The sequence below is a fragment of the Panthera pardus genome, unplaced genomic scaffold (assembly GCF_024362965.1).
Source record: "Panthera pardus isolate Hobbes unplaced genomic scaffold, ASM2436296v1 HiC_scaffold_15, whole genome shotgun sequence".
In the NCBI taxonomy this organism is placed as follows: domain Eukaryota; kingdom Metazoa; phylum Chordata; class Mammalia; order Carnivora; family Felidae; genus Panthera; species Panthera pardus.
The window spans coordinates 39,055,772-39,079,141 of NW_026526710.1; the positions used below are offsets into that span (position 1 = coordinate 39,055,772).

At 38.1% G+C, this 23,370-nt stretch overlaps 1 protein-coding gene across 2 annotated transcripts in view; it reads right to left on the reverse strand.

The window, feature by feature from the left end:
- Positions 1-814: 814 nt before the first annotated feature.
- The window catches only part of ABHD3 (abhydrolase domain containing 3, phospholipase), a 38,615-nt gene continuing 16,059 nt past the window's right edge, over positions 815-23,370 (reverse strand). For both annotated transcript variants that reach the window (XM_053902496.1, XM_019418317.2), the window contains 5 exons: positions 11,265-11,377; positions 6,988-7,161; positions 5,423-5,471; positions 5,178-5,343; positions 815-1,673 (listed from right to left, as the gene is read on the reverse strand). In XM_053902496.1, coding sequence (XP_053758471.1) covers positions 1,495-1,673; positions 5,178-5,343; positions 5,423-5,471; positions 6,988-7,161; positions 11,265-11,377 — 681 coding nt within the window. In that variant the 3' untranslated portion in view covers positions 815-1,494. The remainder of the gene's footprint in view (positions 1,674-5,177; positions 5,344-5,422; positions 5,472-6,987; positions 7,162-11,264; positions 11,378-23,370) is intronic.

Consider the following 23,370-nt stretch of genomic DNA (forward strand, 5'->3'; position numbering starts at 1 on the left):
ACAAAGCTCTGGTATTATCAGTGCTATCATCCTAGACGCAGTTATAAGGGAGTCTACAAGTACATTATCAGGAACTCTCCAAAAAGTGGCATTTCTAGGAAACAACTTTGTGTTAGTATGCTTGTTTGTACATGGTTCATTTAATGTGATACTTGGGCAAATAGGTGGAAATAGTAAAAAACAAAAACAAAAACAAAAAACAAAACCCAAAAAACCAGAAAAGATATTGAATGGTATGGAGGCTATCACTCTGGGCTGGCTAGCCCAACAATCATTTCTAATCCCCTCTCCCTTGCTTGCCTACACTGCAAATGGAAAAGTTGACATACTTGATTTCCCACCTTCCTTCTCAACCAGGATGGCCATGTGACACAGTTCCAGCCAATGGTTATAAGTGCAAGTCTTATATCTGATATGTCTGGCCCCATCCTTCCCACTTTTCCTTCTCTGAACACACAAACCTGATGGCTGAACTGCAGCAGACATCCTGTGTTCTGGAGAAACTGGCCCCTCTGCTAAGGATGGAGAGGAGGCAGAAAAAGCCTGAGTCCTTGATGACACCAGTAACACACCAGCCCTGGTCTACCTGAAGACGTTTAATTATGCAAGATAGTTAAATATCATAATTCCTAAGTCACTGTTAGACAAGTTTCCCGAAGCTAAAAGTATTTTTAATTAGTACAAATGATGTGAACCCCATATTCTGGGAACAGTGAAACAAAACAGTTTTAATATTTCTTACTAATGCATTCATGAAATTATCATAAATTAATTTCTAGGGATTATTTTTTTATAAAGACTTACAAAGAAACAATTTAAAATGATAGAATTTATTTTAATATATTGATATATATGTATGCACATATACTATTTTAAAAATAAGCATGTAAAGTATAATTGTTATAAAACATAAGTCAGCCTTAATTTAATATTATCAGAGTAAAAGAGCATGTATAGAAGTCAATATAACATTTTTGCATCTGCCTTTCAAAGTTAGAATACACAAAAGATTTAGCACATTGTATTTTATCTTATTTCAGTCTTCACATTATCATCATTGGGTATAAATACCCTTAGGAATGTGCCAACTTATAACTTACATTCAAATAACCCAAATCTCTTAACAGTTATTAAAGTACCATTAAATCACCTAAAATGAGTCATCTAAAAAAATACTGGCCTAAATTAAAACCCTGAGGAATTAAAATCTTTTTACACAATAGTTTTGGTTAAGTGCGATTCCATGTTTGACTACTTTATTTAAGGTCATACTTGGTAAGGCATAGTAAAAATAAAATCTACATAAGTTACAGTCTAAATCTATATTTCATTTCTTTCTACAAAGTTGTTTTGTTTCCCCAAAAAAGTTTTTGCAAGTCATTCTGGACCTCTTCACTACCTGCTGGCATATCTGCTTTATATACAGTAGTTAAGATTTGTGCACTAAGCTGAGCTGCCTTTACATGGTAGTTCAGACAAAATGCACCTAAACAACTACATGCTAGAGAGTTCATGTCCATGCTCCACCATGGCCTGAACAAACTGCTTGAAGACTCGATCCATGTAAGTGGACTGCCTTGGCCAGATTCCCTCCAGAAAACCAATATGGCCTCCATAAGAAGTAAGGACCAAAGCAACATTAGGGTTTTGCTTGGCAGTTTCAACTGGAATAGCTTGGGGAAAAAAAAAAGATAAGGGAAGGGGGGAGGTAAGAGAAGGAAAGGAGAAAGGAAAATATATAATTATTACTGGTTCCTGTTAGGAATAGTGCATGCTTTTATCATTTCTAATCATTATAAACTGAAACACCATTACATAAATAAATATTTGTAATTAGTACAGCTAATGGAATAAGTCTACTTTATATCAACCATCTACATTCTTTTTCTTTTTTAATTTTCTAAATATTTATTTATTTTTGAGGGGGGGAGGGGCAGAGAGAGAGGGAGACACCGAATCTGAAGCAGGCTCCAGGGCTTCAAGCTATCAGCACAGAGCCTGACACAGGGCTTGAACTCATGAACCATGAGATCATGACCTGAGCCAAAGTCTTAACTGACTGAGCCACCCAGGCTCCCCACAGCCATATGCATTCTTATAACAGATCATGTTTACAGTTACGTACTGAACCATCATTTTTGGAAGAATCAATCCAAGTGTTTAATCATAACATAAAAGTATAAAAAGGCCTAGTCTTGTTTTGAGAAATTAAAGTAAGGTAATGCAAGGAATGGTGAATACTTACATTATGCTATAAGATTCCCACTTAGGTGTTACACCAGGAAAAACAAAAAAGCAATAACAATCTTCTCACCTTTGTAAGAGTTATAAATTCATTATGTATGACTTTGGTTAATTTTACATGAAGTTAGATTCCTGAGGGGCCAATACAATTGTTGGCAATATTAAGGACTCAAAATTAAACAACGATTTATGTAGTAAAAATATATACAGATAGCAAAAAAGAGTGGAATAAAATATTCCCAAGTGATAACAGTGTTTATATTTGGGTGGTTAAACGTTGGTGATTTTTCTTTTTCTTCCTTGTCTGAGTTTCTATTCATAGTAAGGAGAAAGAAAAATTTTATTTTGAAAATATAGTTGCAATATTTAAATAATTCACTCGCAATGACAATCTTTTCATATACTCTACAAAATCTATTAAAGGATGTGAATTAAAGTTGTTTTATTCTTATTTCTTTCTCCCACACTTGGAGTTCAGTAAACTGTTTTGATTTAAGATCTATAGTGAATCACTACCTGGCATAAGAAGTGTTTTAATTTCAGATACTGCTAAATCTTATCTCCTTAATTAAGGTAACGTGGTTGTTGCAGTATTTAGACCTTCATATCTTGGGTAGAGTCTTAAAGGTAAATTAGCTAATTAAAGGTAAGATCTCCCTACCCCCATACCCTTCTAATGAAGGAAAGGAAGCTGACACACTCTAGGAGAACTGAGACCCTTCCAAGGGTCTTGCTGCTGTGCCCAAACTGCCTGTTCAGATGATGCTCTGTTTGACCTTCACAACACTCCCTGAAGAATAAACTTAGAGACTCTAAATCAAGGCCTGGCAAGCCAAGCCCTTGCCCAAAGGGGTTCTGAACTCTTATCCTTAGCCGGCCCCACCTAAAGAAGAGTACTTCCTATCTTGGGATAAGGTGTGTGAGCTTAAGGGGAGGGGCAGGTGAAATGACATACTATTTTTGTTTTTCCTTTTTCACCTCACATTAAAGGCTTCAATTTAGAATGCTTCATTTGCCTCTGATGAAATTATTATGAGCTCCAATTTCACACTCTGGATACACTCAGGAATTTATAACACCGATAGTTACAGACATACCAGAAGAACAAAAGGCTGTGCCACGTTTGAGTCATGTGAAAGATGCTGGCTGCCTGCGCTCTCAGAATGCAGACAATTGTCTCCTATTTCAATGTGGCAAGACTATCTTAAGGGCTTGGGAAAGAATAGGAAATGATGAGTTTAAATTTCAATCAAATGGGGCAGGTTAAAATGCTGGGAAGTTTTTGTTGGTAAAAGAAGGGTCTGTGAAATATTAAAAAAGAAGGAGAAATAGTAGACTTTCTTAATCCAATGAATATAGGCTAAATAACCACCATGCAATTCAACTAATACTAAAGTTCACTGTTTCATTTCTTGGTATGTGGTGAAAGGCCAAAAAGTTCCAGCCATCTAAAATTACTTGTGATTAATCATAAATCACATATAAAAATGACATCTCCTGCAGAGATGATAGGTAATTTTTATTTTTATACACTTTGGGGATTTTCTGAAATTTTGACACTACACATGTGCTGTGTTTGTAATCAGATTAATTTTTTTTTTTTTAATGAAGTACTTGGGAATATGTTTTTAAAGTGTTTAGGGGAGAAATGAGAACAAAAATGTATAAAAAGCTTTGTGAAATTTCATTAGAAAAAAATTAGAGATTGAGTCTACTGATCCTTATGATGACTTCTAATCATCTTGTATTGCTTCAGTATACCAGCCCATGCATATATATCTTTGCTACCAAATGCATATTTCTTTTTAATTTTTTTAATGTTTTATTTATTTTTGAGACAGAGACAGAGCATGAACAGGGGAGGGGCAGAGAGAGGGAGACACAGAATCCAAAGCAGGCTCCAGGCTCTGAGCTGTCAGCACAGAGCCTGATGCGGGGCTCGAACTCACAAACTGTGAGATCATGACCTGAGCCGAAGTTGGACACTTAACTGACTGAGCCACCCAGGCGCCCCCCAAATTCCATATTTCTTAAATTAAGAGGGCAAGAAAGTTGATTTGGGCATAATTTTTTTTATACGGTATCCAGGGGGAAAACAAAGACTGTTTCTTTTCAGATGGGACCGAATGTGCTACACTCATTGAGATATTCAAGGATGTCATGTTTATAAGGTCTCAAGTTTTCTTCCAGGTTAAAAGGGGGAAAAATGTCAGTCTTCTGCTTAAGAAGCTCAGGAAGAAAAGCCAAGTGATGACAATAGACTTGTAAGGCAAAGAGTTCGAGCCCCACGTCAGGCTCTGTGCTGACAGCTCAGAGCCTGGAGCCTGCTTCGGATTCTGTGTCTCTCCCTCTCTGCCCTGCCCCTGCTCATGCTCATGCTCTGTCTCTGTCTCTCAATAATAAATACATGTTAAAAAAAAAAAAATTACAGAAGAACAAGTTATAAAAAATGAGAAAAAGCAAAATATTTCAGTCATAATTGATTCTAAACCTCTCACAATTAACTAGATAAGCGTCTGTGAAACTTTTTAAAGTGATCTCAGAAATTTAGATATAAATTATGAGTATTTACTAATTTTTTTCTATTCCAGTGGAAAACATTTTATATGTCTGATATTTTACTTCTCATTACTGTATTTTCTTAAAGAGAACAGTGTTTTAAAACTGTTAATTCAGGGGTGCCTGGGTGGCTAAGTCAGCTGAGCATCCAGTTTCGGCTCAGGTCATGATCTTATGGTTCACAGGTTTGAGCTCCGCATCAGACTCGATGCTGTCAGCACAGAGCCTCCTTCGGATCCTCAGTCCTCATCTCTCTCTGCCCTTCCCTGCCCTGGCGTGCATGTGCCTTCTCCCTGTCTCCCTCAAAAATAATTAAAATTTAAAAAGAACCCAGTTAATTCATGTCAAAACGTATACAAACAAGTTAATTTTACCATGACTTGGTGAGAAAACATCATCCACAGAATTCAGACACAACACTGGAATTCCTACTGATTTTAGTCTACGATTAGGGCTGGCGTCAGTATAATAATCATCAATTGTTCGGTATCCAAACATGACTGAAGTGAATCTCTTATCAAACTCTCTAATGGATTTAGCCTGAAAAATAAAAACAGATTATTTCTACTCCTGGAATCCAAAGAGGAAATAAAAATATTAAATAAAGTTTCTCTCCTACCTTCATGACATGATCCATGTCGATTTGTTTTACAAACATATGCCGGTGCCTGCAACAAAATAATTTTAAAGGTAAAAAATTAAGGTAAAAAAAATTGAGGATATTGCTATCTCAATCAGACCTAAAATACAAAATAATAAATAACAAAACAGTCTAACACTGTTTTATGTTAGGGCACAAAGTTGGTACTCAGTAACTATTTACTTAATCAGACTTAAGTACATTGATATTTATCCTAAAGACATTTTTTAAGAGTACTTTTTTCTTTACTGAAAGATATTATAACTAGTTTTGTAATAATAAATGTAAATATCGTTTCATAACAACTTGTACCTACACACTGTTGCTGTTAAATCAATTTGGCCAAAAAGGCCTTACTTAAGCCAGAAGCTTTGAATTGGATAAACCACTTGAAGACATTATTTTTAAGTTGCTATATTGAAAATTAAAAGTTATATTTTGTGTGATTATTTTTTAACTGGTGGTCATTTTTCTTTCTTTTTAAACATATTTTATTTATTTATTTATTTATTTAATTTTAAGTAAGCTCTACACCCACTGTGGGGCTTGAACTCATGACCCTGAGAACAAGAGTCGCATGCTCTACCGACTGAGCCAGCCAGGCAAACCTAAATAGTGATCATTTTTCTTATATAACTGATACTTTAATTCAGATCATTCACTTTTCTTACTACTGTGCCCCATTTCAGTGATGAGTAATTAGTGATCTAATTTTTAAATATTTTAATCAATATTTTATACTCAACATCTGTAATTTAATAAGTAGGTTAAGTTTAATCCAATGTTTAATGTCAACTTTTGGGATAGCTATGGTTTTCAAGAAGTCATGTACCAATTAACTATACTTTTTATTTAGCATTTATATTACATTGATCAATTCACCTAAAAATAGATGGTAATAGTCATCAAAATAGAAACAGAGACACCTCTGTTCTTTGTTATCACACCAATTTAAATGTTAGAAGATACACAAACAATTCCAGAAAAACTAATGCAAACATAGTATTCTGATAATCTTAAGAAATGTATGGGCTGAGAGTATCCAAGTGCATTTTCCTAAGCTTCTAAAACATATCATGTTTGCAAGCATGTGCTTAAGAAACTACATTATTCAGCACTAATAACACTTAATAACATTGCTTACTACCTAGGAAAGAATTCGGTACTGATAAGATTGCAATAGGTAGAAGAACTAGGGAAACAGAGTATAATGTTACTCAACACATTCAATGCTAATGCTTTTAGTCCTTTAGAATAATTTAGAACAGTGATCTTCAAAGTGGGGACACATACCCTACAGGTTGTACAAGACAGTGCACTGGGATACAGAAAGAAAACATTACAACTTTTACCTATATTTTTAGCTTATACTTAAAATATTTATTTTTTGTATATATTTATAACAAAGAATATTTGGGTTAGTAAATGCATATAATGCAAACATAAATATACAAGTATTAGCAGTGTTATACTTTACAACTTTTTTCTGTTGGGGCATGTAATCCAAAAAGTTTGAAGATGTCAGATGTTAAAAGATGACTCACTTATTAACTGAAGACTGGAGGCAGGTTGTCAAATAGTAATTAAAAAGCAGCCAGTTGAGTGGTTTCTCCAACGACTCAGAGCAAGCAAAAGTATTCCAACCAACTGAAAAAGTTGCAGCTGCCTTCAATGGAGTTTTTGGCCCAATTTTGCCTAAGTAATTCAAAAGCAGCATACTAAAATGGGGAGAAACAGGAAACTTAGTGATGAATTTGTTGTATCTCTCCAGACATCTAATTTCTTTTTTTTAAAGCTTAATTTAATTTATTTTGAGAGACAGAGAACAAGCGGGGGAGGGGCAAAGAAAGAGGGAGACAGAATCCTGAGCAGGCTTGCACTATCAGCGCATTGGCCGACAGGGGGCCTGAACTCACAAACTGTGAGATGGTGACCTGAGCTGAAGTCAAGAATCGGACACTTAATCGACTGAGCTACCCAGGTGCTCCCAACGGAATGTTTCTAATGTCCAGGCCACATAAGATTATCAAAATGATATTGATAACAAAATGATAATGATAATGATTAAAAATATACAAATCTTTGGACCTCAGTCTCTAGGTGAATGTTTAGTTTTAGTATGTGAGGGGTGTTTCAGGCAAACTTTTCTATAATTAGCCACACAGTAAATATTTTAGGCCTTCCTGGCCAGTCTCTGTCACAAATACCCAACTCTATGATTGTATTGCAAAAGCAGCTGTAGACAATATATAGGTGAATGGACATGGCTGTGCTCCAACAAAACATTCTGCATGGATGAAATTTAAATAAATTTCACGTAATTTTCACATGACATGAACTATTCTTCTTTTGTTTTTTTTTTCAATCATCTAAAAATATAATAACCATTCTTAGCTCTTGGACTGTACAAAAACAGACAGATTGCCAGATCTGACCTGCGAGCCATGGTTTGCCAACCCTTGGCATAGATGAGAGAGCAAGAAGGAGTGGTTTTTCAGATGTGGCTGCACATTGGAATCACCTGTGGAGCTTTCAGAACTATTACAGATGTCTGGGTTTAACCCTGGAGATTGTGAGTAATGGGTCTGTGTGGGCATCCTGGTTGCCTCTGAGCCCTTGCCCTCTAAAGTAAGTCTCGAAAGGGCTTCCTGGTGTAGAGTTAGACTTTCTGAGTTATGGAAGAGCTTTTGGCCCCCAAATCACTTATTTTCTCTTCCTACTCTTTCCTATTCTTTGTCCTTATCTATCACACATTTTCCACTTTTCCTTTGATTCCATCAATTTTCCCAATTTTAATCTAGTTCTATTTTGGTAAAAGGAACGAGAATGGGGTTTAATCTAACACTAATGTCAGAAATCGAAGTTTACCATTGCCAACTAAAAAAGGGACAATAGCCTAAATTCTGCTTCTCATTGTATTTTCCATTCTTTATTTCTCTAATTGCCGAGGTTGTGAAATAGGAGAAATGGGTAAAAATTGTCTCATTCTCTTTCCCAAACCAACTGGCTTGCAGAGTGAGTGTGATGAGGTTTTAAATCAAAAGTGGAGATTTTTGTTTTGCTTTTGCAAATGACTCTTCATAATGACTGTACTCCTAAAATAATAATAATAATAATAATAATAATAATAATAAGATGATGATGATGATGATGATGACTGTACTCCTGGTATAAGGTTCTATGGTTCACTAAGTCATTTAAAGAATAATGTTTACTCTTCTGTGAAGGGTTCATTCTAGGTTCTTAGTTTTGGTGGCCCTATTCTTTGTTTTGAAGTCAGAGAGTGCCTGCATGTCAGTAAGATAATGGGCAAATTGGAAGGGTTGGAAGGGAAGCTCTCAGGAGTAGGAAGGATCGGTAGTATTCATGACCAAGTAGGGGGGGATACTCCTTGGCTATTATTCAAGAGCAAAATAATACCAAGATGTTACTCCAAAACAGTTTGTTTTACTTTGACAGAAAAAGGACTCCATTTTTTCACCAAAAGAGACAGAGAGAGAGAGAGAGAGAGAGAGACAGAGAGAGAGAGAAAAGAATCCAGAATTAAGAGATTAAGAGGCATATCAACCCTAATTATGGATCTTATCTGGTTCTTAACTCAAACTGTAAAACCAACCAACCAAAAGTCGAAGAAATGTGACACTGACAAAATATTTGACTTGATGATTTTTAGAAACTGTTAGTTTTGTTCAGGTCTGATACCAGTGTGTGTGTGTGCTTTAAAGAGAAATCACCTTTTAGAAATTACCTACTGAAATATTTATAAATGATATAAATCTCATGATAGATGAGATTTATTTAAGATAATCAGAATTGGGGAGGAATGGAGGGTAAGACTGATTAACAAGATTATCTGTGAGTTGATAATTATTGAAGCTGTATGAAGAAGGTTGATTATTATTGAAACCAGCTTATTAGTATATATGGGAGATCATTATTCTCTTCACTTTTATCTGAATTTTAAATACATTCTTTAAAGCTTGTTTATCATCTCATTGGGAGACTGAAACTTGACTGGGTCTAGAATGACATGGATTCCTTGGCTAGACTCAGTTCTGGCTTAAATCCCCTACTGGGTCACAGGCGTCACAGGTATGGGGATTAATCCAGTCTACAAGGGCACTGGACGTTAGGATCTTCAACAGACTACATTTTTGTCTGTTGCATTTCCAAAAGAAAAAAAAAATGTGTCAAGCTGTAAAACATCCTCAAGTGGTAAGCCCACTTGGGAACGTGTCACAGTGCTAGGCAACTAGAAAGGGTGCTTCCTTCAAACAATTTACAAGACATTAATATTCAATCAGCTGCAAAGGCTAATGGTCAAGTTCTGCCTTCAGGCACTGAGGCTTCAAAGGGACATGAATAGGCATTTCCCAGGAGCTTCTGAATAAAGAATCTGGGCCTGTTTATATAAGGTCTGGCCTTTAAAAAGTCAAGAATTTATATGATTAAGGGAAAAAGTTCAGCTGGCACCCTGTCCTCTATGGCTCACATTATGGAGCAAAGGAAAGAGAAGTACACTGAGCACAATTCACAGATTCTGCCTGGATTTTCTGCACTGATTCAGATTTCTTCCTTTTTAGTAGGTCAAGTCAGACCTTCCATGCTAATGTAAGAAATGTATTCTTTTCTTCTTAGTTTTATGTTTTTCAGAATCTAAAAAGCTGTGGTTACAGACCATTTTTCGGAATCTATCATTTGTAAAGCCTATTCATTTTCAGGTAAATATACTCCTAAGATGTCCTGAAAATTGAAATGGCAGATAAATCAATGACAAAATTAAGAAAAAATACACTTTCTATCTCATGTGTTTGCTGATTTAAAAAAGCACTTCTGGACAAGAGCTTAGGGAATCTAAGCATGGTAAAATGCCAGATAATTAAAATTTTGCCAGATTATTAAGTTCATAATCACTAGAACAAAAAAAGATAAACAATTATTAGTGGAAATGAGTAAACATGGCATAAATGTTCCAAATAATCCTCAATGTAACTGCAAGAAGCACAAATTATAATATTCATATGCTTAAAATAGCAGCTGGAGTAGGGTTAACAATAAAACTTCATAGTTTCTAGGAGAGCATTCCAGGGTAGGTCCATCTGCCCAGCAACAAAACAAAACAAACAAAAACACCACACCTGGAGAAAAACAGTTTTGAAGGTCTCTTCAGCTGGAGAGAGCAAGAAGTGATTACTTCTATGACTGGAATGATGAAAGTCAGACTACAAGGTCAGCTTCCTGTGTGGTGCTGGAGGACGCACTTACAAGGACGGCTGGGAGTACATTAGGGAATCTGAAGGTCAACATGGCAGCTGTCGAGTGATGGGAATCAACATCATGGGATTCCAATAAGCCTTCAGGCTCACAAAATCCTAGTATCCCAAGGAGATACTTGTATCCTTTTCACCACAGAAACTGGTTGCCAAGGAAAAATTAAAAGTCACCTGAATTAATTACTTCATTCATTCAACCATACATGGTGAAATAAGACAAAAATAATCAAACATTTATTTTAAAATGCCTATGTAGTTTATAGAGTTCTGAAAGAAGCAGTCTGTAAGTCCACTTCTCTCTCATTTTATTTTATTAAAAACATTTTTTTAAATTTTATTTATTTTGAGAGAGGCAGAGTGAGTACAAGTGGGGGAGGGAGAGAGAGCGAGGGAGAGAGAATCCCAAGCAGGCTTCATGGTCTCAGCACAGAGCTTGGCATGGGGTTTGAACTCGTGAAACTGAGATCATGACCTGAGCTGAAACCAAAAGTTGGAGCTTAACCAAATGAGCCACCCCTGTCAGACATTTTAGAAAGGAAAAACCTTACCCTCCCATTGAAACCCCTGCTGCCAGGAAAGGAGCAGAAGGGTACAGACTGTGCACGTGGTGAATAACTGTCTCCAAGTCTTCAGTGTTAGCACAACAGTAAGTCCTTGGTGTCTGTAAACAGAGACAGGTAAAGCACAAAATTTAAAATTATGAGGCTAATGATTTGCATAATGCAGAAATGTAAAAAGATCAAGAAGACATAAACATGAGAAAATAACCTTTGTTTGCACATACTATGAAAAATAATAATTTATCATATTCATATCTTGCAGTTCACACATATTCCATACAAAGTCAACACGATCTGAGTTGGCACTGACCAGAAGACTTTGGTCATGCAAGGAAGGCTTGACAAAAATAGGGCAAGACTGATACAAATACCTTAAATAGAATACACAGTACCAAACTCAAATGTGTCTCCTATTTAACAAGAACAGGATCAATTTAGAAAGAAACAGTGAAAAGTTACACTTTTATTTGGAAAAAAAAAAAAAATTATGCCTGACAAAACCAAAGTAATTGATTAATTAAAAAAACAAGCAAACAAAAGAGACTTTACAATAATGCCACGAAAATTTTTAATTGTGGCTGCTTTCTAACTGGGGGACTGTTTTTTTTTTTTTTTTTTTTTTACATTTGTTTTCAATGTTTATTTACTTTTGAGAGACAGAGAGACAGAGCATGAGCAGGGAAGGGGTAGAGAAAGAGGGAGACAGAGAGCTGAAGCAGGCTCCAGGCTCTGAGCTGTCAGCACAGAGCCCGACGTGGGGTTCAAACTCACGAATCGCGAGATCATGACTGAAGTCGGGTGCTTAACCAACTGAGCTACCCAGGTGCCTCGGGAACTGCTTTCTTTATCCTGAGTGTTGTCTACCAGTGAGTGAGTGTGGTTTTCTGGCACTGCCTTCACTCTCGATAAAGGAATGTCCAGTTGGATTTATTAAATATGTTGTTTTACAATAATATATCCATATAGCACCAGCTGCACTACACTGCAACGAACACTTAAAATGTTATATTATGTAAAGGTGATTATGCCTCAATACATGATGCATTGAAACAAATGTTTTTCATGTGAACTTCATCAATAAGGGCTCTGTTTCCAGCAGGAAAGCTTCACAAATGCTTTGTCTGAGCTGTGGGAGGAGAGGGCAGTCCTCTCTGTAGAATAAATGAGAATGTGTATATGAATATGTGTGTGTATATGTGAGACCAAATAACTAGAAATTGAATAACATGGAGAGGAATCTGGTAACATTGCTTTAATAAAAACAGTTACCTGTACCATCCTGACTCTACTATTCCAATAAACCATGATCAGAATAGGAAGGCTATGTTCGCTCAGCATTCAATTGTTAATGAGAAGCCTGAGAAAGCCACAGTTTGTTTTTTTTTTTTTTTTTTTAATTTTTTTAACGTTTATTTATTTTTGAGACAGAGAGAGACAGAGCATGAACGGGGGAGGGGCAGAGAGAGAGGGAGACACAGCATCGGAAGCAGGCTCCAGGCTCTGAGCCATCAGCCCAGAGCCCGACGCGGGGCTCGAACTCACGGACCGTGAGATCGTGACCTGAGCTGAAGTCGGACGCTTAACCGACTGAGCCACCCAGGCGCCCCAGAAAGCCACAGTTTTTAATGATTCCTCCAACTAATCTCAAGCCTAAAACACTACACATTGCCTACTATCATCTTTCTGAGGTCTGCAAATATGAAACTCTCCAAACAAGAGAGTTAACCTAACAAGATTTACAATGGTGAACAATTATTAAATAATTAAATTTGTGTCTACAAAACCCTGAGGAAGGGGAACGTGGGTGGCTCAGTCAGTTAGGCTTCTGATTTCAGTTCAGGTCATGATCTCACAGTTTGTGGGTTTGAGCCCTGCGTCAAGCTCTGTGCTGACAGCTCAGAGCCTGGAGCCTGCTTCAGATTCTGTGTCTCCCTCGCTCTCTGCCCCTCGCCCGCTTGTGCTCTCTCTTTCTCTCTCAAAAATAAACATTAAAAAATTATTTAAAAAACAAAACAAAACAAAACCCTGAGAAAGTTCCCTTATTATGTCTATTTTATACAGGAAACTGAGTTGAGAGAAGTTAAATGACTCCTGGTATACCTTATCAGCTAATCGAGATACTTTATTTATTTATGTAAATCATAAATATATCAGCTAAGCTGAAATACTTTATTTATTTATGTAAAAAAAAATTCTTTGTAACATGTATTTATTTTTGAGAGAGACAGTACTCGAGCAGGGAAGGGCCAGAGAGAGAGAGAGGGAGACACAGAATCTGAAGCAGGTTCCAGGCTCTGAGCTGTCAGTACAGAGCCCAATGCAGGGCTTGAAGTCACAGACCATGAGATCATGACCTAAGCCAAAGTCAGGCACTTAACCGACTGAGCCACCCAAGCACCCCTAAGATGAGATACTTTAAAAAATATTTTGATTTAAATGCATTTGTAAAATCTAAATGGAATAATATCTACTACCATGCTCATTCATAGTGACTGCACAATTTGTCACAAGAATTTAGGTGAAGAAATCCTTCCTTGGTATTTTTATTACATATGAGTCTATTCATGCAGAGCTCGAACCCACGGACCACGAGGTCATGACCTGAGCTGAAGTCAGATGCTTAACCTACTCAGCCATCCAGGCGCCCCTTAACATTTTTTTTTTTTTTTTTTAGAGAGAAAGTGTGACTGTGCTTGAGTAGAGGACAGGAAGAGGGAGAGAGAGGAAGAAGGTGAGGGAGAGAGAGGGAGAAATTTAAGCAAGCTCCATGCTCAGTGCAGAGCCCAATGTGGGGCTTGATCCCATAACTGTGAGATCACGACCTGAGCTGAAATCAAAAGTTGGACACTTAACCAACTGAGCTACCCAGGTGCCCCCTAACTTCCCATTTTAAAAATAAATGACACCTATATTTTCCTAGTTAAAACTGTCGGTGGCAATGCCTTCTCCCTCTCCCTTAATCTTATAGCCAGTAAACTGCCAAATCCTCTAGTTTCTTCCTCCTCAGTGTCTTTTGCAGGAAATGCCAGAAACCCCTTCTTTCCACTCTACTAAAGGCCTGGTATATTAGATTCCCTTAGAAGAGCCCCTGAAACAAGATGTGAGTGCAAGCAATTTATTTGGAAGGTGGTAGCAGGGAGCACCAGTAGAGGAGTGAAGTGTGTCAGGGAAGGTAGGAAGTCAATAAAGCATATGTGACCAAACAATTTGTGGCTGTGGGCAACAGGGACCCAATCCTCTGAGGCACTTTGGCAGACTGTGTGAATGTGGTTCAAAATTATCCAAATGAGTGGTGAGATAGCTGGGTTCCACTAGTTCCCTTCAGCCACTGGTTGAAGGCTGCTCCTGGAGGCTGTTAACTCCTGGTTGGCCCGGAGTACAGTCCAGCAGGCTCCAGTAGCTAGAGAGGCCCCAAAGAGATGTGAGTGCTTTCAGGTAGAAGCCATCAGGTAGCCGTGCATGGGAATGGTTAAGTGCCATAAAGGTGAGGATGTGACAAAGGTATGGTACCTGCTGTCTTGGCTGCCAGGACTTTCCACCTCTCACTGGAACTGCCGCAGTAACCTCTTCACTAGTTAACTCCCAGTCTTTCCTCATAACCATCCATTATCATATATCCCACTCACTGATGGATTAATCTTCCTAAAGCGCATTTCTAGCTCTAATGATGACAGTATTTTTGCTTAAAATTCTTCATTAGCTTTCCACTGATGACTGACTGAAGGACAAATTCTTCTGCCATGTGTTCAAGGCCCTCCACAATATGTCAAGCTGCTTTTCCAGCTCTGTTTTTTCCTATTTCTTCACAGGTACAAATTCAGGTCAGTGAGACACCACTATTGTCTTGTTGCTGGCCTCATATTATCCTTACTACCTGCGTGAACTTCATCTGCCAAGTGTCCTTCACTGTCAAGGCATGAAATCATGAGTTGATTAAATGTCAGAGAAAAGGAAAGACTCGGCCCCTGGTCTCCAATGACCTCACAGCCGTTCCCAATTCTACCCCTAATTGTCTCAGCCAGTCTGCTCCTGGTCCGTACTATTACTATCTTACTCGCCTCTATCTCTGACAGTCAAGAAAATACTTGTCCAAACCGAACTGAAATACACAGGACTGAAAAATGAAAAGACCTGATGAGTAACTTCTGATATGCAAAACTATGTGGTTATATCACAAGACCTTTTGCTACTTGATGGTTCCAATTGGAATTATCATTTCCCTTCTTTTGTCACAGGACTTGAGTCTCACTAAAGAAAGGATTCATCCAGGGTACATAGCAAAGACACTAAGGGGGCCAATACATTGAATCGGCAGGGCTGGCAGACATTTCCTTCAGGTCTAAAAATATAACTAGCGGCTTTTTAGACAAAACGTTAGTTAATTCTCAGTTGCTAGGGCTACTAATGCAACCAGCAACTAATCCTATTGCAGTAATTCCTGTCTTTTTCCATGCTTCCAGAACAGAGGTAAAGTAAGCCATATCTAATGAGAAAAGGGATTAAGGGAGACCTCACAGGATTCAGCTGGATGGTGAAAACTCCTTTCACATGTGGATGTGAAAGGTTTTCTGGAAAAGTGAAGAAAATCTATAGATAACCTTCCAGCAGATGTTCAGGCATAAATATTTTATAAGTTGTAATAACTTGAAATAATTACAAACCAAGATTTTTCAACTGCTGGTATGATCACAGAGAAACAATAGTAATTTGTTTAATGGCTTTTAGAGGTTAGTTTTAACAAGTCATTAAAGAGAATAATGAAGTAAAATGAATTCTTAATTATTCACACGTAACAGATGGGAAAAGAATAAAGCATATATTTTGTATTTATCTATGGACTACATATAATCTATCCTTAATCAACTTCCAAAAAATAGACAACTGAGTTCTCCCTAACCTGCAGGAGAATTTTCCTGTCCTGGTTTAGAAGTCATTTGTTTTAAAATACAAATTTCATTTAAAAACGGGTTTTTTTTCTGGTCTAGAAACGAATTAAAATTCACCCTGTTAATCAGGTAGCCTGACTCTCCCTAGCTATTCTGGGAGGAGATTAATTTGCTAATCTGCAGTAGAAGCCATAACCCAGGACCCTTTCCTCAGTGCTGGAGCTGCCACACATCCAATACTGAGCTGGCCAGCTGAGACTTTAGTTTTCCGTCTAGTAAAATGAAAACTGAGACAGATATTTAAATGTCTTTTAAAAAATCATTTCACTTTTGGCTGGCCAATGAGCTCATAAGTGTAGGTAGCGTGCTACATGGGGGCAAGTCTTTTGCTCAAACCACAGGGTTTCTGGCCCAATAAGTGGAGTTTGATAGTAATACTTGCTAAAAGTAGGAAAAAAAAATCATTTTAATTCCACTTTTATTTTATTGTAATGTCTGATAATAATCAGGAGCTTAGAATACTTCATTTCACAGCCTTCCTCTCTCAAGTATTTCCTCTCCTGTACTAAAATATTGGACAAGATGTTGCTTAAAGGAACTCTGTAACTCTTATATGCATGTAGGCCCCCAGAAGAAATAATCCTTCCATAAGAGTACTAATCATGTTTTTTTTTTTTTTTTTTTTTTTTTTAAACTAGGCTCTGCACCCAGTGCAGAGCCCAATGTGGGGCTTGAACTCACAACCCTGAGATCAAGACCTGAGCTGATACCAAGAGTCAGACACCTAACTGACTGAGCCACCCAGGTGCTTCTAATCATGCTTCTTAACTGATCTCTGCAGCATGTTTTTGTTGTTGCTGCTGTTTTGTTTTCATTCCATCCACCCTGGGATGAGTACCTAGTCATTTGCTAAAATTGTCGTTAGGAAAATTGATTTTATTTTTGGAAGATGCATTTGTTAAGTAAGGAGTCAGAGAAAACAACAGTATGCATACATAAATCAAACCAGCACTTTAATGAATAGTCACTTTACCTAGTCACTGATAGACATATAAAATGACCAAGTGTCTAAAAGTGCCTGGGCTTGGATCCTTTCTTGAAATAACTCGCCACAAAACAAAGGGCTCCAGGAAATCTCCTGGCCACCTCTGAGGTCAAGATAGCCTATGTGCCACATTCCCACTAATGTTCTACATGGCTACATGCATATGCAGTCATGCTACACAGTTACACCAATAAATGACCACAGTTTTGATAGTGGCTTAAAGCAGATCAGCCAGGTGGACAGGAGTTACCTTCGGTCCAAATTCCTAAGAAGCAAGACCCATGCCCGCCCTGCCCTGTCTGGGTTTGCTGCCACCGTCCAGCAGTTTGCAGTCCTGCCTGTACTTTAGACTCATTGGGGAATGTTAAGACAAATCACAGACACTTGGACTCCACCCCAGACCAAATGAATCAGAATCTTGGAGGGGAGGATGGGGTCCAGGGATCAGTAGTTTCTTAAGGCTTCCCAGAGGACTCTAATGTGCAGCCAGGGCTGAGAACCAACTGCAAAGAGCAGGAGAATAAAGAAAAAGGGTGAGAGCAGAAAAATAAAGAAATAGGGTGAGAGCTGAGCCAAGAGAGGAGGAGGCTGCAGTGACAAGAATGATAAAATGATCTAGAGCGACTTGGGAAGAAGGAAATCTAGTGCTACGGGGATTCTTTGCAGTGCACAGGGAAGTGCTGTCAAACATCGCATATCTTATAGGATCACCTGGCACATATTAAGCATTCAATAAATGGTGGCTATTAAATTACTGTTATTATTCCTAGAAATTCTTTAACTATTTAAACTTTTTTTTTTTTTTTTTTTTTTGAGAGAGAGAGCACGCATGTGAGCAGGGGAGAGAGAGAGAGAGAATCTTTTTTTAAAAAATTTTTTTAATGTTTATTTATTTTTGAGACAGAGACAGAGTGTGAGCAGGGGAGGGGCAGAGAGAGAAGGAGACAGAATCTGAAGCTGGCTCCAGGCTCTGAGTTGTCAGTACAGAGCTCGATGTGGAACTTGAACTCACGAACGATGAGATCATGACCTGAGCCGAAGTAGGATGCTTAACCGACTGAGCCACCCAGGCGCCCAGAGAGAGAGAGAGAATCTTAAGCAGGCTCTATGCTGAGCATGGAGCCTAACTTGGGGCTGGATCCCATGACTCTGGGATCATGACCTGAGCCAAACTCAAGTGTCAGATGCTCAACCAACTGAGCCACCTAGTTAAACATTATTTTTCTTTATTTGAAAAATTGTTTAACTACAGAGAATTGTACAATCCTTTGTGTACCTACCACTTACAACAGTTGGTATTGCTGAATTGGACCTATCAACGTGAGGAAAAAATTCTAAAGGATTCAACGCATTCATCCCACATCTGGCTGAGATGAGTCTTCTTGTTCTGATTGGGGTGGAGGATGGAGAGAGAGGTTATTTTTGGAGCATTTAGGAAAGAGCAGACTTGGATGGGACACAATGGAGTTTAGCAGGAAGGTACTGAGTACAGGAAAGGCAGAGTCTGAAGGTATGAGTCTGACAACTGAACTGTGTCCTAACCAGCCCTGCCCTATATGTTCCTCCTCCATCAGACCATAGGAAGGTCCTTACTCCCTTCTGAATGCCTCCTTCAGAAAACAGGGCTCAGGAGGGGAGAGAGCCTTACATCCCTCCCATCCCATTAGCCTCCATGAAAAGCAAAGGTGGCAAAGCTCAGTAGGAAACAAGAGCAGATTTCTCTAGATCTGAGCCCTTAATAAACCACCCATTATCTGATGTTGAGGTAGGAACCCTCTCGTTGAAAACTCCTTTTATCTCTAACCTCAGATTTTCAGGCTGACTTGACTTAAAGTCAGTGCTGAGAGGCAAAGACTTCCAACAAACAGCCTGAGTTCCTGCCCTGAGACCACTAATCAGTTTTATGACCTCAGGCCTGTCACCCCACTTTTCCAGAGGTGTGCTCATTTTAAAAATGAGCTTTTCAGGATTAGAGGATCTCTGAAGCAAAGCTGCTCAAAGTGCCAGGCCGGGATGAGATAAGTGCTGGTGTCAGAATGTAAAATAAGCACACTGCTTCTCTCACCAAGAGTATTGCTAGGAGGAAAAAAAAAATCGGCTCACTTCCGCAGTGTGTTTGGAACTGAAGGTGGTTTACATTCTGTCGCAGTCCCTTGTCTTGTCAGGGGCTGGTATCAGAACATTTGAGAAATGGAATTCATCCACAAAACTACACTTTGAGCAGAACCTGCTTTAAAGTATCTTCCAGCTTCTGCTCCCCGCCATTGGCTCTTCCTTACCTGCAGAGTGAGCTTTAACTTGAACTGGAAAGTGCCCAAAGGCTTTTTTCAAGCTTTATGAGACAAGATTCACATGCAATACAATTCACCTACTTAAAATGTAGGGGCTTCCTGACTGGTTGGCTGGAAGAGTGGAAGAGCGTGCAGCTCTTGACCTCAGGGTCATACATTCGAGCCCCACATTAGGTATAGAGATTACTTAAATAAACTAAATAAATAAATAGTACAATTCATGGGTTTTAGTATATTCAGAGCTGTTCAAATACCATCACAATTTCAGAACATGTTTATCACCCCAAAAAGAAACCCTCTACCATTAGCAGTCACCTTCCCTCCCCCAGCTCTAGGCAACCACTAATATACTGTGTCTCTACTGATTTGCCTATTCTTAATATTTTATATAAATGGGATATACAACATGTGATTTTGTGTGACAAGCTCCTTTCACTTTGCGTAATGTTCTCAAGGTTCATCCATGTTACAGCATGTATAAGTACTTCATTCTTTTTTCAATGCTGACCAATATCTAGTGATATGGATATACCACATTTGCCTTACCCATTTGTCCAGCGATGGGCATCTGGGTTCTTTCTACATTTTGGTTAACATGAATAATGCTGCTATAAATATTCACGTACAAGTTACTCTGTGAACATATATTTTCATTTCTCTTGGTTATATACATAGGAGTGGAATTGCTGCATCATATGGTAATTCTATGTTTAACTTTTTGAGAAAGTACCAGACTATTTTCCAAGGTGGCTGTTTTCCTATTGTGCCTAGAGACACAGAAGTCTGTATGACCCATAAAGCAAAAAATGGGGCCACTATATAGCTTTCAACAAACTCAATTTTGGCTTTGTAAATTATCATTCCTAAACTAAAATGGAAACATAATATTTCATAAAGTAATTACAAATACTAGGGAGTTTGTGGACAACTTGGATTCCTGGATTCTTATCCTTGAAAATCCATCTGCAAAGAGCAAGAAAAGGTACTATCTACTTCAGGGGCTCCAAGAACCCTGCAGGAATATCTGAATCACAATCTACTGAGACTAGGACTCTCTGTCTTCTATAGCCAGCAGCCCCAGGGAGGACAATGTGCAGGCTTGTCATTTCCTAGTGAGCAAGGCTTTTGCCTTTTCTAGAACCCTACAATGTGTAATTAGAAATGAGGACAACATGGTAGTGGAAAATTTCTTTCTCATTCTCCTCTGGAGGAGTCATAGTAATCCCTATGAATTCTAAGTATATCACCAACATATTTCGGCAAACTTTTCCTCTTGCCTTTCTTCCACTCCTGGCAGAACTGCTTACTCTAAATTCCATTTCACCTTTGCTAGCTCTTTTGGGCTAATTTCAGTTAGAGACAGTGCCTGTTTGATCTTTGCTGATTCATCTTTTGTTCTTTTTTATGCCTATAGGAAGTTCTTACTTACTCTGGGTCTGAGCTACATTAAATCCTTTCTGGAACAAGGTGAGGTGTAAGTATACACAGAGTTCCTCTAGTCTGAAACAGAAATTGCTCATAGATCTAAGGCAGAAATAAGGATTATCAAGGGATCTTATTTAGATCCCTTGATCTAAATAAAGCTAGCTCTAATAATCAATATTGGCATCTTGTTTTTGTGATCCATTAGGGTACAAAAGGTATATATTAAATTATAATTAATTTACTCCCTTAAATTTCTTTTTTTTTAATATTTAAATTTTTTTTAACATTTATTCATTTTTGAGAGCGAGACAGAGCACGAGTGGGGGAGGGGCAGAGAGAGTGGGAGACACAGAATCAGAAGCAGGCTCCAGGGTCTGAGCTGTCAGCACGGAGCCCTAACGCAGGGCTCGAACTCACAGATTGTGAGATCATGACCTGAGCTGAAGTCGGACACTTAACCAACTCAGGCACCCAGGCGCGCCCCTTAAATTTCTTTTTTTTAAAGCAGTTGTTTTAAAGCATATAATTGTAGCTGTATTTTGGTTATTTTACATCTTTATTCTTCTTTTTTTTGAGTTTATTTACTTTGAGAGAGTGCACGTGCGCACGCGCAAGCGCTGAGGAGGGTCCTGGGGCTTGAACTCACAACCCTGATATCATGACCTGAGCCAAAATCTGGAGTAGCACATTTAACTGACTGAGCCACCCAGGCGCCCCTTTATTCTTTCTAAAATTAGATTACATTAGCCTTTGTGATACAAATATTTGCTGGAGGTACTATTTGATCAGAATTCAACCTAGTATTCTGTATGAGACTCTAGAGACCAAGCTACTCTTACCCTCTCACTTAGAATTCTAAATTCTTTAAAATAAAATAAAAGTTTGATAAAACAAAATTTGAAAAATGTTTCTCTATATCCTATCCCTTTCTAAGAACTCGAGGTGTTTCTGGAGAGTTTTCAAAAAACCAATTAATGTTATGGCTAAAGGTTACTGGGTTGCTGCATTCTTTCAAAGTAAATTTCCAAATAACTTTAAATGGTAAGGATAGAAGTTTTTTCAAGTTTCTTCCTCTTCCTTTTCTCTCTTTCTTCCTATTTGTTGTGTTCTAAGATTCTATCCATACATCTCCTCCTCCTTTTGCTGTTCAAATTATCCTGAAGCAATCTCAACCACTATGAGCTCCAGCTTCCCTTCGTGCACTGGCAATCCCTTTCTTTCTGTAGGCTGTACATCTCTCCTGAGGTCCTGTCTAGTATATCCAACTGTTTACTAGAAATTTCCACCTGGATGATCTCAAAGCACCATAAACATCTGAAACTGAATTATTTTATTATTACACCAAAAATCTCATAAATTCCCCTGTTTCCCATTTCAGCAAACATAAGAGTCTTTTACCGGCAGCCAAGCTAGAAATGTCAACCTTGACTCTCTTTTCTTTGCTTTCTGCAATTAATTAATATTATTCTTTCTGCCCCATGAATACCCTTCATTCTCATTCTCTCCTCTTCCTCCCTCCTATCTCTGTTTTTAAACTCTAGGTAAATCTATAGTAACTGCTTTCCAACTGGCCTCCCAGCCTCCATACTCCTTCCCATCTCTTTTCTACACATTGCTGCTATGGTTCTCTCTGAAACATGGACATAATCAGATTATTTTATATGTCAATTATACCTCAATAAAGCTGGAAAAAATGTTAAATGTCAATGACTCAATACCAGGTTCCTTGGGATTCTACACATGACTCTTCAAAATCTGGCCCTCCCCCTCTAGAAGAATCCCTGCCACTTCTTAAATGAGAGGGAGCATAGCATAATATTCAAGAATATAAGCACACAGTCAGACTACATGGGTCTGAATCCTGGTTCTGAATTTCTTGGCTAGGCAAATTCTTAACCTATTTGTGTCTCACTTTCTTCATCTTCATCAGTGGCAGTGATGATGGCGATGCTTACCCAAATCATTGCGTTGTTACTACTGCTGAACATTAAGCACAAAAAGACATAACTGATATATTCTAAGGACTCAATAAACATTTGATAAAATCATCATGATCATTATCCCTCCACCAGTAAGTACTTGCTGTTCCATGCTCTTAAATACTTTGCTCTTTATGCTGAAAAAGTTTCTCTATTCCCTCTTGGTTTAGTACTACAGCCTTCAAGATACAACTCAAACTTACCTCCGCTCTGATGTTCTCTCACCTCCCCCAAGCACTTAGTTACATCTTCTCTGTACACTCTACAATTTTTATATGTCTTCTTACAATTACACTTAGCACTGTATTGCATATATTTTCAAGTATCTGAACTCTCTCCTGCAACTTAAGTGAAAGCTCCTAAGGGTTAAGGTTGCATCTAAAAACAAGTACATTCCTCACCTTATTGCCTTGTCCAGTATCTAATTTAACAGGCATACAACACAGCTTTGCTGAATGAACAGATCTT